The sequence below is a fragment of the Cavia porcellus genome, unplaced genomic scaffold (genome assembly GCF_034190915.1).
Source record: "Cavia porcellus strain 051 isolate PalLab524CR breed Dunkin Hartley unplaced genomic scaffold, mCavPor4.1 scaffold_2, whole genome shotgun sequence".
NCBI classification, from domain to species: Eukaryota; Metazoa; Chordata; class Mammalia; order Rodentia; family Caviidae; genus Cavia; species Cavia porcellus.
The window spans coordinates 79,346,354-79,359,337 of NW_026947485.1; the positions used below are offsets into that span (position 1 = coordinate 79,346,354).

Sequence of the window (12,984 nt, forward strand, 5' to 3'; positions counted from 1 at the left end):
ACTGTGGATCTGGAGATGTGTATTGTTTATGTCACGCCCAGACTCAAATTCTGTAAGCCACCTTCCCTACCTGGACTTCAGCATTTCTCATCCATCCTTTAGCCATTTGCTATTCTTTCCTCTGACCTATGCAGGAGGCCCCTCCTTTCAGCTGGACTCACTTGAGTCAGCATGCTCTTGCTCTTCTGCAATTTCTTGCCCCATCTGGGCTCATCCTTACCCGAGAGTATTTATCTTGACCCTGGAAGGCTGTGATGGGCCCTTGTTGCATGCCCTATGGCATCCTCTTCTCAGTGTGTGGCACGCACATGCCTACACGATGCCCTGCAGATACCGACAGTGAGAGACAGACTCCTTTCATGGAATGCTGGCAACATGAACTACAACTTGCCCTGCTAGTGCCAGTAACTGATAAAGCTAAAACTGGCAAGGAAATTCTGAGAAGTAGATGAGAGAGAGGCCTTAAACTCACTTTGACTTCTGTCTATCAAGACAAAAGCAATTTATACAAAGTCTACAGGAAAAAATAAACTAAAAGCTTATCTTCTGTACTTAGCAGAAGTCAAGTAATTAGTACCCGGAGCAGACTTTGAGACAGTTGGGACTTCTCTGGGAGCCACTGGGCCACACAGCCACCAAGATTAAGTTCATTCTCAATCTGCCTTCCTTTTTACTTCTTTCAATCATGCCTTCAACTCACTTCAATGAAAAGTGATTCGTATGGTCTCAACTTTCTCAGGATTTACTTTGATTATTAAACCTCAACCTTTTTTTAAAAATGTAAGTGACCAAGTCCTTGAAATTCAAAACAGATTCTGACCTTTTAGCTTTTGTAGTGGGTTGTCTGCTTTTCCTTTATAGATATGAATATGGTAAACTACAAATACAGAAATTGTCTGAGACTGGTTAGTCTAGTGGAAGAGGGGTTGACTCTGTTATTGTTTCAAATCTATGTATTAGAAGGGCCAGGGACATAGCTCAGTGGCACAGCCCCTGCCTGGCAAGTGCAAGGTCCTGAGTAGGATTCCTGGCACAAAAAACTACCTGTGTATTAGGAATGAGTAGATAAGACAAAGAAGAACCCAGAGAAACAGACCTGCCAGGGAGCAGACAGTGGGCCTAGCATGTTGGCCCTTAATAGGAAACAGACTCCTACTTCCATTTCTTGATCATACTCGAATGGGTCAAAACAGGGCTCTTCTTTTCTTTTGTCACACGCTCATTCATTGACACTTACATTGCATCAACTCTAAGCCACGTGTTCTGCTACATATGAGGAATATAAAAATGGATGATACGGTTCTTGACCTCCAGGTTGTCAATTTAGTGTAAGTCAGACAAGTTTCTAAAAATGTATATGTGCCATAAAGGAAGAAACATCCCAATAAAACACATTTGTGGGGCTAAGGGGTCACTCTGTGAGTAAGACATTTGTGCTTCCTGAGCTCAGAGTGCATCAGCCCAAACAGGGAATTCAGAACCAGCTACAGGTCATTGCTCAGAGCAGAGGAGGCCTGGGAGAGGGAGTTCAGACCCAAAACTGTGGAGATAGGGGAGCGTGGATGATCAGAAAGGGCAATAAGGAGCACAGAAGATGGAGAGGCCAAAGCTGTCTTAGGAGAGAATTGGGGTCCGAAATAGTTTCCCAGCAGAAGTGGTCTTTGTGCTGCGTCTCCTGGGTGAGTCAAGGGTCGCAGACTAGCATGGTGCAATCAAGAGAGGAAAAAGCGCATGCCCAGAATTTCTCGCAAACCCTCCACTACCAGCAGCCTTTACAGAGGAGTGGGTTCTGCACCCGAGGCAAACCTTCCCCTTAAGATTGGTCAAAAGGTGGGGCAGAGCTGCCCAGAATATCTCAGCCACTCAAATAGTTATTCCTTGAAACCCCTTAAAGTGCATTGGTGAGGGGAAATCATTCCCACATCCATCCTGAATAAGTAGTAAATTGCTTTCCTTTAAAAGTTTGATCTGAAAGACACACAACCCCCTTCCCATAGGGTGCATGCCATGCTACTCAATTTATCTGTGTCAGAAACTCCAAGGGCTGAATTGATTGTGCTGTAAATTGAACCTCAGGTTTCATTCTGCGTACTTGAAACGTGACACTCCATCCACTAAGCCCTCCTGCTCTGGCTGTTTTTCTCTTCTAATGTGTTGAAATATTTCTCCAGTTCTGGCACTGTGTCTGCCTGGGCCAGGAAATGCAGTTTTGATCCAGTCTCATAATAATACAGGGAGATGAGGAAGATTAATACCTATTGATAATCCAGACTGCCAGGGAGAAAGTGACTGAGGGAACTTTAATAAGCTGAGGACTGGTCGCCTGAAGCTGTGACTTTATTTTCAGCTGACTCTTTCATGTGCTTCTCCCCACCCCAGGGTGAGCTTCGACGAGGGCCACTCCTGGGACAAGTATGGCTTCACTCTGCTTCCGCTCTTTGTGGACGGGGCTCTGGTGGAGGCTGGTGTGGACACCCACATCATGACGTGAGTACTCCGTTTGCTGAGATATAAAGGAGATCAGAGGTCCCCATTCTACTTCCATGTGAGCCTCAGAATTTTCCTGGGGTACCCTATACTTAAGCATTTTTATCTCTGGGCCACGGTTTGCTCAGTCATATAGTGGAAATATTTACACTTGTTTCCACCAATGCCAAAAACAAAAAAATAAAATAAAAAACCTACTGACAGGATTAGAGAGCTAGGCTCCTGATGGGACCTTTGTGATTTGTAATGGAATTTGAAATCTGAGACCATATTCCCATTTGTCCAAACTCAAGCAGACAGGAGGTTAAGTTATTAGATTTATTTGCTTTGCTCCCCCTAGAACAATCTAGTAAGAGGCAAGGGGTAGGAGGCCAAGAGAATACAACAGCTAATATACCAAAATCAGGGACTGCTTCAAGGGACACTTCCATGGTCAGTGTCTTCTACATGGGTGCATGTGAACACACACACACACACACACACACACACACACACACACACACACACGCATGCACACACACACACACACACACACACACACACACACAGTTGTTGTACCACTTCAGATTAATTTATTATAGAAGTTTTCATCACTTGTTTGCAATGAAGCCAGATAATGGAGATATAGATTTTAAAACTATGAAAAAAACTCAAAATGCTTTCCAAATATTAATGAAAGCAATGGCAATAGTAGTGTTTATTTGTGAGTATTTTATAAAATTATATGAAATTTTAGTTCTTTTAAATTGATTACTGGTATGTACATGTATGTGCGTGTGTATGGAGTAGGCCGTGGTCATCTTCCACCAGCCAGTCAGTTTTCTGTCACTATAAAGCATATCTGAGACAATGCACTGAAAAGGAGAGCAGGTTTCTTTCAGGTCATGGTTTGAGAAGCTGAAGTCTGTGGTCAGTTGGCCCTGGTGGCTGGCCTGTGGGCAGGTAGGGCATCATGATAAAATACGTGGTGGAGGGCACTGCTTACCTCATGGCAACCAGGAAGGAAAGAGGGAAAGGGAAGCGCCTGGTGACCTAACTTCCTTCCACTAGCTCCACTGCTTTTTAAGGTTCCCCCGCCTCCCATTTGTTCCAAGCTGAGAACCAGCCTTCAACACATGTGCCTTTGGGTATATTCTGGTTCCAAATTACAGCAGCACAGAGCGCTCAGAGCATGTGTCTGTGTTTGGTAGCATTGTGTAGTCTGCTGACTCTGAAGGACCCTGCTCTGCTTTGAACTTTCGTGCTAATGCATTTCTGTGTACTTAAAGTTAGTCTTTGCCAAGTAATGATTTTGTGGAGGTACCAAATATAGGGGCGAAAGCAAGGTTTATGCTCTGTCATGTTTACAGGGTGATCACTTTTGAAGAATACTTTCCAAATGCCACTATGCAGTGTTGACCAATCCCATCATTCAGCCTCAGCCTACATAGCCCCCATGCATGCATATCCAGTCTCATGGGGAGAGCAGTGGCTACTCCTTTGCAGTTTATGAGTGAAAGAAGAACCCAGCTGATGGGTACTGGAGACAGCAGGAACTGAAGAAAAAATAAAACACATTCACACTTGGCCCCAGGCCTGTGCCTCTGGACTTCCTGTCCAGCTGCTCAGCCTCTGGACCTCCATTTCTTTATTTGTAAAACCAATTCTCTTTCTACTTTTTTTCATCTTTTTTTTTTTAATTTTTATTTTTTTTGGTACCAGGGATCAAACTCACGACCTCACGCTTGCCAGACAGGTGCTTGTACCACTGAGCTAAATCCCCGGGCCTCTTTCTACTTTTTTACTAAAATGTTGAGATCCTAAAAAATCTTACCCTTTTAAGGAAATTCGGCTAAATCTCTACAAAGCAGGGCCTCATAGTTATAAGATTTGTACAGGGCCTTACAAAAAAGTACAGGTACCACCTGCTCAGAATACACTATTTGGTAGACTGCAGATGACATCTTTTTTTAAAAAAAATTTAACACAAAGTACATTTATTAGAAAAGAAGAAAGTTATGAAATATCCGCATATATTTCCTTAAGAAATTAAAAATAACACAGAAGAAAACCAAAAACGAATAGAAGAAAATCATAAAGCTCAGAAAATATAACCCCTTATCAAATGGCTACCATCATTTTTCATAAAGATTAACATTTTGATCCTCATGTTTCTGCAGAAATACAGAAAGACTCAGAATAGGAACAAAATTAGAGCTGCAACCCTCCCCAAACCCATGACTTCTCACAAAGTTACATCAGTCATGAGAAAACAGCACTGATATCAAGATAGAAAAACCACCAAGGTACCAATATGAAGTCCCAAAATAGATACCCACATGACAAACAATTGATTTCTGGCAAAGATGCAAAAGCAATTAAATAGAGAAAGGATTGTACCCTCAATAAATATACTGGAACACCTGGATATCCACATGCAAAAAAACCCCAACCAAATAGCACATTAAAAATTTCTTAAGACATTCAAAAGTCAACTCAAAATGGCTCACAGTGAGTTAAAGTGAAGGCAGGTGTGACCTGAGTTGTTGTTTTGGCTAAGGTCATTTTCTCTGGGACAAAATACATGTTTTTTCTTTCAGCTTGTCACACTAGTGAAGCAATACAATGTTTATACATGCATGACAAATTTATTTCATTAATAATTATGTTCACAAAACACAACTATTTACCTATAAAAAATGTCCAGTTATCATTCTTTATGGCTGGGAATGCCACATCCTTTTTATCCATTTCTTAATCAGTGGGCATTTAGGTTGTTTCCAAGATCTGACTGTTATAAACTGTGCTGCTGTAAGCATGGGTGCACATATATCACTGGTATGATGTTTTTAATTCTTTTGGGAAGATACCCAGAAGGGGAATAGCTGGGTCAAATGGAACCTCCAGTCCTAGTGTTTTGAGGACTCTCCAAACTGATTTCCACAGTGGTTACATCAATCTGTATTCCCACCAACAGTGAGAAGGGGTCCTTTTTCTCTACAACCCCACCTGCATTTGGTATTGGTTGATTTCTTGATGACAGCCATTCTTGTGAAGTGAGATGGAATCTCAGTGTTGTTTTAATTTGTGTCTCTGAATGCACAATGTCCACAAAGCATCTTTAAGGTCACCTGGGACAAGTGCCAGAAAGAGTGATTTTAAACTTTTTTCCTCATTTCCCTCTGAGTTTTCCAAGTATTAGTGAAGTCTCTCCCCCAACTCCAAGGGCAGTGAACTCTACCTTTGAAATACTTGCCACTCCTCTGTGGTCCTCCACTCTGTGATAGGCAGTGGGTTGAACCCCCGTCCCCCTATCAGGAACAGAAAAGACGAAATGTCATACTAAGAAGAGCAGGTGCAGTCCACCAAAGAGATATACTACATTGGCAACGGTTATTTTTTAGACATGAACTTGTGTTAATGATAAGACATATTTGGATCTGTTTTAAAATGTGAATAAAAATTACCTATAGAATTTATTGCTCAGGAAGTGAGGCCGTGAATTTGAGTTTTGTCTGCTAATATATTTTACTCTCTTAATATACACCCAAGGCAGAATTTTTCTCACTGTATAAATTTCAAATTAAAATTTCCATGATATCAAAATGAGCTCTATTGTTAATCTATGAAGTTACTTTATTAATTTTGGGTTAACAGCATTGTGAACAAGTTTGTCTGCACAAGCAACAGACAATATTTAAGAGACAGAAATCTACAAAGGCATAAATCCTAAACCTCTGTCATTTGCTAGAGACACAAAAACCCAGCATTTCAAGTCTTAGATGTTTTAAGGCAATATCAGAACATAAATTTTATTTCCAAAATACCATTAACTTGGTAAATATGCAGGTATATATGTATATGTATATGTATATCTGTGCATACACACATATGGGTGTGCACGCACACATGTTCCTACATACACACTACCTGGCCATTAAGGAAACCCTGAGAAAGAGCCCTAGAATCTAAGGTCTCAGTATGGTTTTCATACAGTTATTCTGTAAGACAAAAATGATGGATGCTTGCTGGGGGCCAGGTACTGTTCCGAATTAACAAATCAGAAAGAAATCCCTACTTTTGGAGTCTCCTTGCTCTTAAATTAAATTTGTAGGCAAATGACTACCATAGAGCCCAGAACATTCTGCCAAAAGATTTAAAATTTTCTCATGTATTACAGGAAATGAATGAAATATCAAGTATGCCACCGTTTTTTTCCTGAGGATGTCTGACCATGAAATGACTTGCTCAAAAATTTCCCCATTATGTACCTAAGCCACAGGCATAAAAGAAAAACATTCTACCTTTGTAGGACTTTCTTTAAATGCCCAACAAGAGTTTAAGTATTGATTTCTAATATCTATAAGAGACTTATATTCAAAAATTTTGTTTAAGCCACTCCAGATAAATTCAAGCCAGATGTAGTTGTTTATCTCACGCAGATCTGTCCTGGTCCTAAAAACTTGGATAATGGTCCCAAAAGAACTTTTTTTTTCTACCAGAGGAACTTATTAGTGATCTATTTTGCTCTCTCTCTTATCTCATGAACTGATTTATTTTGCATTCTCTTGCATAAAGCTTGCGCTGTATGCTTCTGTTGGACCTTACATTGAACAGTACCCCATAGATACCCATCTCTACACGGCCTGCTATTCCCTAGCAAGTTCAAGGCCACAGTTTAAATTCTGTGTTCATCTAATCTTAATGATAATAATTTTCTCTCTACTCCATGTGAAGTTTTGCTGGCTGCACGGGCATGAGGGATACTGACTGTGGGGCCAAACCATTTACTCAGGAGATGTTGATAGTGCTTCAGTTCTCTTTCCTCCCCATCAGGACTCACAGAGCTCATCAGAGCATCTGCACTTCCTGGGCCTTGATTGCTGAGGAATTCTGAAGAATACAACCTGACTATATAAGGCACGAGGAGGGGAAGAGATAGGTCTTCCTAGCTGTTAGAAGCATTCATCAAAACAAGTATAAACAATTTATGTTACCTATTTTTAGCTTTTCATCAGATGAGAGTTTCTCAAAAAAACAATGGAGGTTTTGTGGGGATTCTTCAGACAGCCAAAAGGAAGAGCACTGAAAAGAGCCAGTTTCGGTTTTGTCCTAAATTTGAAAGGACTTAAAGCCTGGTAGCTACTGGAGATGATCAGAATTTTTCCTCTTGAGATAGCAGTAGCAAGGATGGTAGCAACAGTCAAAAATTATGTATATTCCTTAGGAAGTACGGTAACAGCACGCCCCTTTGAGGACACGGATGCTTAGCCACTGAGCTGGAGATTTCTTAATGAAACTTTAATTCTCTTTAGCTTAGCTGCAGCCAGGGAGAAAAGGACCACAGTAAGGTCCTATTGCCTTTTCTTGTCCCCTCAGTTAGAAGAATCTAAATATTCACTAGTTCATAAAATATTTTATGCTAGGCATAGTGGATTCTATAATCCCAGTCAGTTGGGAGATAGAAGCAGAAAGACCACATACTCAGGGCCAGCCTGGGCATTGTAATGAGCACCTGTTTCAAAACAAAAATTTAAAAAAAAATTGTGGAAGTAACTCAGTATCAAGCCCTTGCCTAAAATACACAAAAGCCTGGGACCAATCCCTATTACCACTAAAAATTTTAAATGAACTTTTAATCTATGTATTATCCTATTAGAAGTATTAAAAGGCTAAATATAAGTCCTTCATTTTATGGAGCTGTCTTAGTCAGATTTCTTGTTGCTGGAACAAAGTACCTGGCTTATACAGCTTAAGGGAAGTAGTGGTTTATTTGCCCCGAGGTTTCAGAGGTTTCAATCCACGGTTAGCTGACTCTGAAGCAGAAGCACCATGGCAGAGGGTATGGGGAAACAAAGCTGCTTCCTTCCTGGCAGCCCAGAAGTAGAGGACAAGAGTGGTACACCAGTGAGACACACACCCCCCTGGTCCACCTGTTCCGACTGGGCACCCACCCAGCTCTGACCGTCACCTGTGAACATCAGCACCCCACAATCCAGTCAGCTTTCTAGGAGTCTCTTACTCTTGTCAAGTTGGCAGTTAAGACTGACTGGCACAAGTCTCCACTTGTCAACCTGACAGCTAGTCACAGATCTTCAAGCCCTACTTAGTCTCCAGATGCAGACATAAGCAAAGCCATAATTCTGCCTAACATGATGTAACTATCTTGCATACAACCAAATAAGCCCTTCCCCCATTCCTTTCCATCCCAGCATTGCACAAAAGTTCAAGGCCAAAATTTTCTCTGAGACGCAAGCTCTTAGCTGTGATTTCTGTAGAATTCAAAGTCAAGTTAAATATTCATGAAGTACAATGGTGCAGGATAAATATTCCTATTCCAAAAGGAAGGAATTGGAGGCTAGAAAAGCTTCAGATGAAAGCCAGATAAAGCTCAGCTGGGAAACATTAAATCCTGTAGCTCCATGTGAAGCACCTGGGCACATAGTAGTGAGACATGCGTTCCAAAGGGTTCTGGCAGACCCACCACTGTGGCCTTGCACATTGCAACTTTCCTGGTATTGCTCACTGCTAGATTTTCCACATTCCTAGCACGACATCTTTGGGTCTTCACTGCCCCTTCAGCTTCATTCCCATAGCTTCATGTATCTCCCCAGCAGGGGCCCATTGCATGATCTTCCTTTGAAAACTGAGTGGAAGCCCCCATGACCCCACCACTCATGTACTTTATATGTGTGTAAAATCAGCATTGCATGGAGGATACCAAGGTTTGCCACCAGCTCAAACAGTACCCAGCTTGAACCTTACCTGCATTGCCCTCTGAGTGGCTGGATGGCTGAGCACAGTGAAATGAATCCTAGGAAACCAGTTCCTTAGGCAGCCCTTTTGGTACTATGGCTCTCATCTCAAATAAAATGTTTATACTTTTGCATCCTTGTACCTGCAGTGAGTTCAAAGTACCTGGCTCCTTTTTTAATGGTGCTGACATCTTCAGCAACCACATCTCTTTGGCTTCTGCTTTACATGTGCTGCTTTTTAGGCTAACTTTAAAAATTTTCAAATCTTTCTGATAAACTTGTTGCTCCAAATTTTCACTGTAAACTTGGCTAAAAGTAGGTAATATTATCCATAGCATAGACTGACTATTGGGCTGTGCATAAATTTCCTCTGCTAGATCAATTAGTCTTCCGCCTCTAAATGTGGCCTCACTCAAAGTCTTAGGACATGGACAAAATGTAGACTTTTTAGCCAGAGTGTAACTAGTCCAGTTCCTGGCAAAGTTCACATTCCCACTTGAAACCTCCTAAGCCTGGCTTTTGCTGTCTGCATTCCTATCAGCATTCTGGTCTTCTGAGCTCTACCCAGAATTCCCCATGAATTTCTGCTTACAAAATCCTGGGATTCACTGGCCCATACCTGCAAGCCTTTTCAGACTATCATCACAAGCCTGCTCCAAAGAGTTCTGAGTCATATGGTCAACTGTAGTCCCATCAATGACCCCACTCCTCTGCTACCCATTTTCTGCATAGAACAGGTTTACTATTGCTGGAACAAGATGCCTGACACTCAGTTTAAAGGAGGAAATTGCTTGCTTGCCTCATGATTTCCGAAATTTCTGTCCATGGTTGGCTAGCTCTAAGGCAGGAATATCCTGATGAAAAGCATTTAGTGGTGGCCAGGAAAGAAACCACAGGGGCAGGATGCCCTTGAGAGGTAGACTCTCCAGAGTTTGACCCCAGTGACCCACCTCCTGCAATGGAGCACACTCAACTGTGAAAATCAGTGGATGAATCCCTGGGTGTGTGTAGCATCTCGATGATTCTGTAACCTCTCTGGGACATTTAAGATTTACTAGCATGGGAGCTCTCAGGCCACTATGGTGGGGCAAAGTGGGCATTTCCTGACCAGCAAAGAACAGGGTTCTATAGCCAAGAGGGAAGCAAAAAGGAATGCACACGTTTTTCTGCTAGTCTAGTAACAGAAAACTGAATGATAGACAATAAGATACAACTTCCAAGAAAACAAAACTTTTTAATTGTTTTATTCACCTGTATGATCTCAGAGCCTAAAAGGGGATTTGGCATAGAGTAGAAAGACAGTAATGATTTGTTGAATGAATGATTTCAAGTTAAAGAAATAATACAAAAAGCAAGAACCAATGAAAGAGTATAACTAGCTGTTAAGGGAGTGACTTCAGGTTGTGATTGGGATTTCAGCTTGTATCTAGAGTGTGATTGCTTTTTTACCTGAAAATCAGATTCAAATCACCTCTGTTTTCAAAATCTGTGGGAGCATTCCATTGCCAGTAGGGTAGAGTTCAAACTGACTAGACACTCTACAAAGATCCATGCTGACCACCTGTATGGGTCTTTGTTTCTGGTCCCCAAGATATGACTTTCTCTGATATATTGATACCTTTGTGCCCATGATCTCTTCCTGGACTGCATCTCCTTTCCTGTATGAACAAGCAAGCATCCAGTGCTTCTCAGTTCAACTGTTGGTTCTTTATGTATTAGTTCTTTCAGCTAACCATCGCTGGATTAGGTTGGTTCCTCACATTATATACTGTCTTGATCATGTATTTTTTTTCTTTGTAACACTTTAGATAATGAAAATCAACAAAAATCACATCAGTTGCTTAATATCTTCCCCCTCTACCTTTACTCACCCTTCAGATAGGCAGACAGATACATGTGTGTATGGAATCTGTGCATACACATATATCAATTTAAATTCCTTCTAAATCTTTTCATATGTTGTCTTTTGAATTCTATGTATTACAAGTTTATGCTCATACAGATAGTTTAACAGTGTTTGTGTATGGTATGAATGAATTATTAAGTAAATGAATAAGCAAATAAAAATATTGAATGACTTCCAAGAAACTTACTTGTGCCATAATTGGTATTAATTCTATGGCCTATGTCTCCAGCATTTTAGGAGATTTATTACAGATCCACAGAAATTCTGAGATGCTATGGTCAGAATTCAATAAATGCAAAGCATGATGGTGTGGATAGGTGGGAATCAGAGTAGATGTTTCTCTGTGTAAAGGGGTGCATTTGGGGCTCTGAAACACATGGGTGAAATTGTATGTGGATATAAAAGGGCAGGTTCTAGAGGTGATTTCTGATTTCCTTCTTCAAGAATCTTCCCAGTTTCTCACTGGAGTTCTGCAAGGAAATATGCATGAGAGAGAGACAGTCTCCATCTTAGAGGTCTGAGATTTGCTTGCTTTTATTGCCCTTTTTTTTCCTACTGTCTTTTCAAATGTTATTATTTCTACATCTCCCTGGTAACCTTGACAGGTACCATCTAGTCTAGCCTAATTCACAGTGAAATGTGACCATTCTTGTTGCTTAAGGCTAAAGACAGTGCAGGATGATTGACAAGCCAAAGGGCCTATTGTAGTGTCTGAAAGTGGCTCTGAAGATGAGGAGATGCCTGTGGCTCTATGGTACATGGGTGCCCTTGGTGCACTATTTCTTAAAAGGTCACTCACTCCCAAAATGGCACTTTGATGGAAGCTCTGTGCTCTGTGCGTGTGTGTGTGTGTTTGTGTGTGTGTGTGTTTTCTTGGCTCAGATGTGGAATCAGATGAAAAACCATTTTACTATGTCATCAGAGCTACATTTGAAATTTCTTCCTAGTATAAACTGTTTGAACCAATTGGCTGTGACTTAGGAGCCTTTTGTGGGAGCCAAGGAGAACCAGGCAGCTTCCAAGACAAATATCACAGAAAGAAAAAGGACAGCTTTCCTTGAAGCAACCAGATAGTTTTTAGGAGTAAACAGAGGGAAAAAATGCCTAAACAGAATTCAGTCTGATCTGCAAGAATGTAGCAAAGATTTTCAGCCAGTTTGTCTATTCATCATCTTCTTTGTGCCAGGTATCACATTAAGCAGAGTCTCTAACTGGATTTCACTGAAATCTTCCAACAGCCAGTGAGGTAGGTAGGGTTATTTTCACTGAGCAGGTGAGGATGCTGAGACTCAGACACTAACTGTTCAACCCACGCACTCAGAAAGTGGCATGTGAGCTAGACTTTGAAGAAGCTGTTAGAATTCAGGCTTGTTTGATAAGGGTCCACTCAGTTGTGTGGGGGAGGAAGAGATAGGGGGTTAGGTGGTCACTAAGTACTAGTGAGTGCTCCCTGCACTGCCAGTCACAGAAGACCCATCTCTAGATTTCAACTCACAATCATTTTGAAAAAATATGATACAGACATGAAAGAACTTGGGAATAATTAAATGGTGAGATATGGGACAAGTTGTAGTTACTATTGGATATCAAAGAAGCTATTAAAGACAGAGTAGCTACAAAGGGCTTCTTGTGTAAGAAGTGGAACAGAGGTCATTTCAGGACCAGGACACAGTGTGAGAAAATGAGGAGTTGTATAAAATGCATGTCAAGAAGTGAGGCAGAGGTGGGAAAATCTAGATGCCTTTAGCAATTTGGATAGGACCGACTGTCTTTCTGACTATAAATCCAGTTCTAACTGGTATAAATCTCAGACACATTGTCCCACCAGTAGAAACTAACAGCCAGGGTGAAAGGTAG

General features: G+C 41.2%; 1 protein-coding gene across 1 annotated transcript in view; it reads left to right on the forward strand.

The window, feature by feature from the left end:
* The window catches only part of Sorcs3 (sortilin related VPS10 domain containing receptor 3), a 591,788-nt gene that overhangs the window by 507,762 nt on the left and 71,042 nt on the right, over positions 1-12,984 (forward strand). The window contains exon 14 of the mRNA XM_063244673.1: positions 2,380-2,487. Coding sequence (XP_063100743.1) covers positions 2,380-2,487 — 108 coding nt within the window. The remainder of the gene's footprint in view (positions 1-2,379; positions 2,488-12,984) is intronic.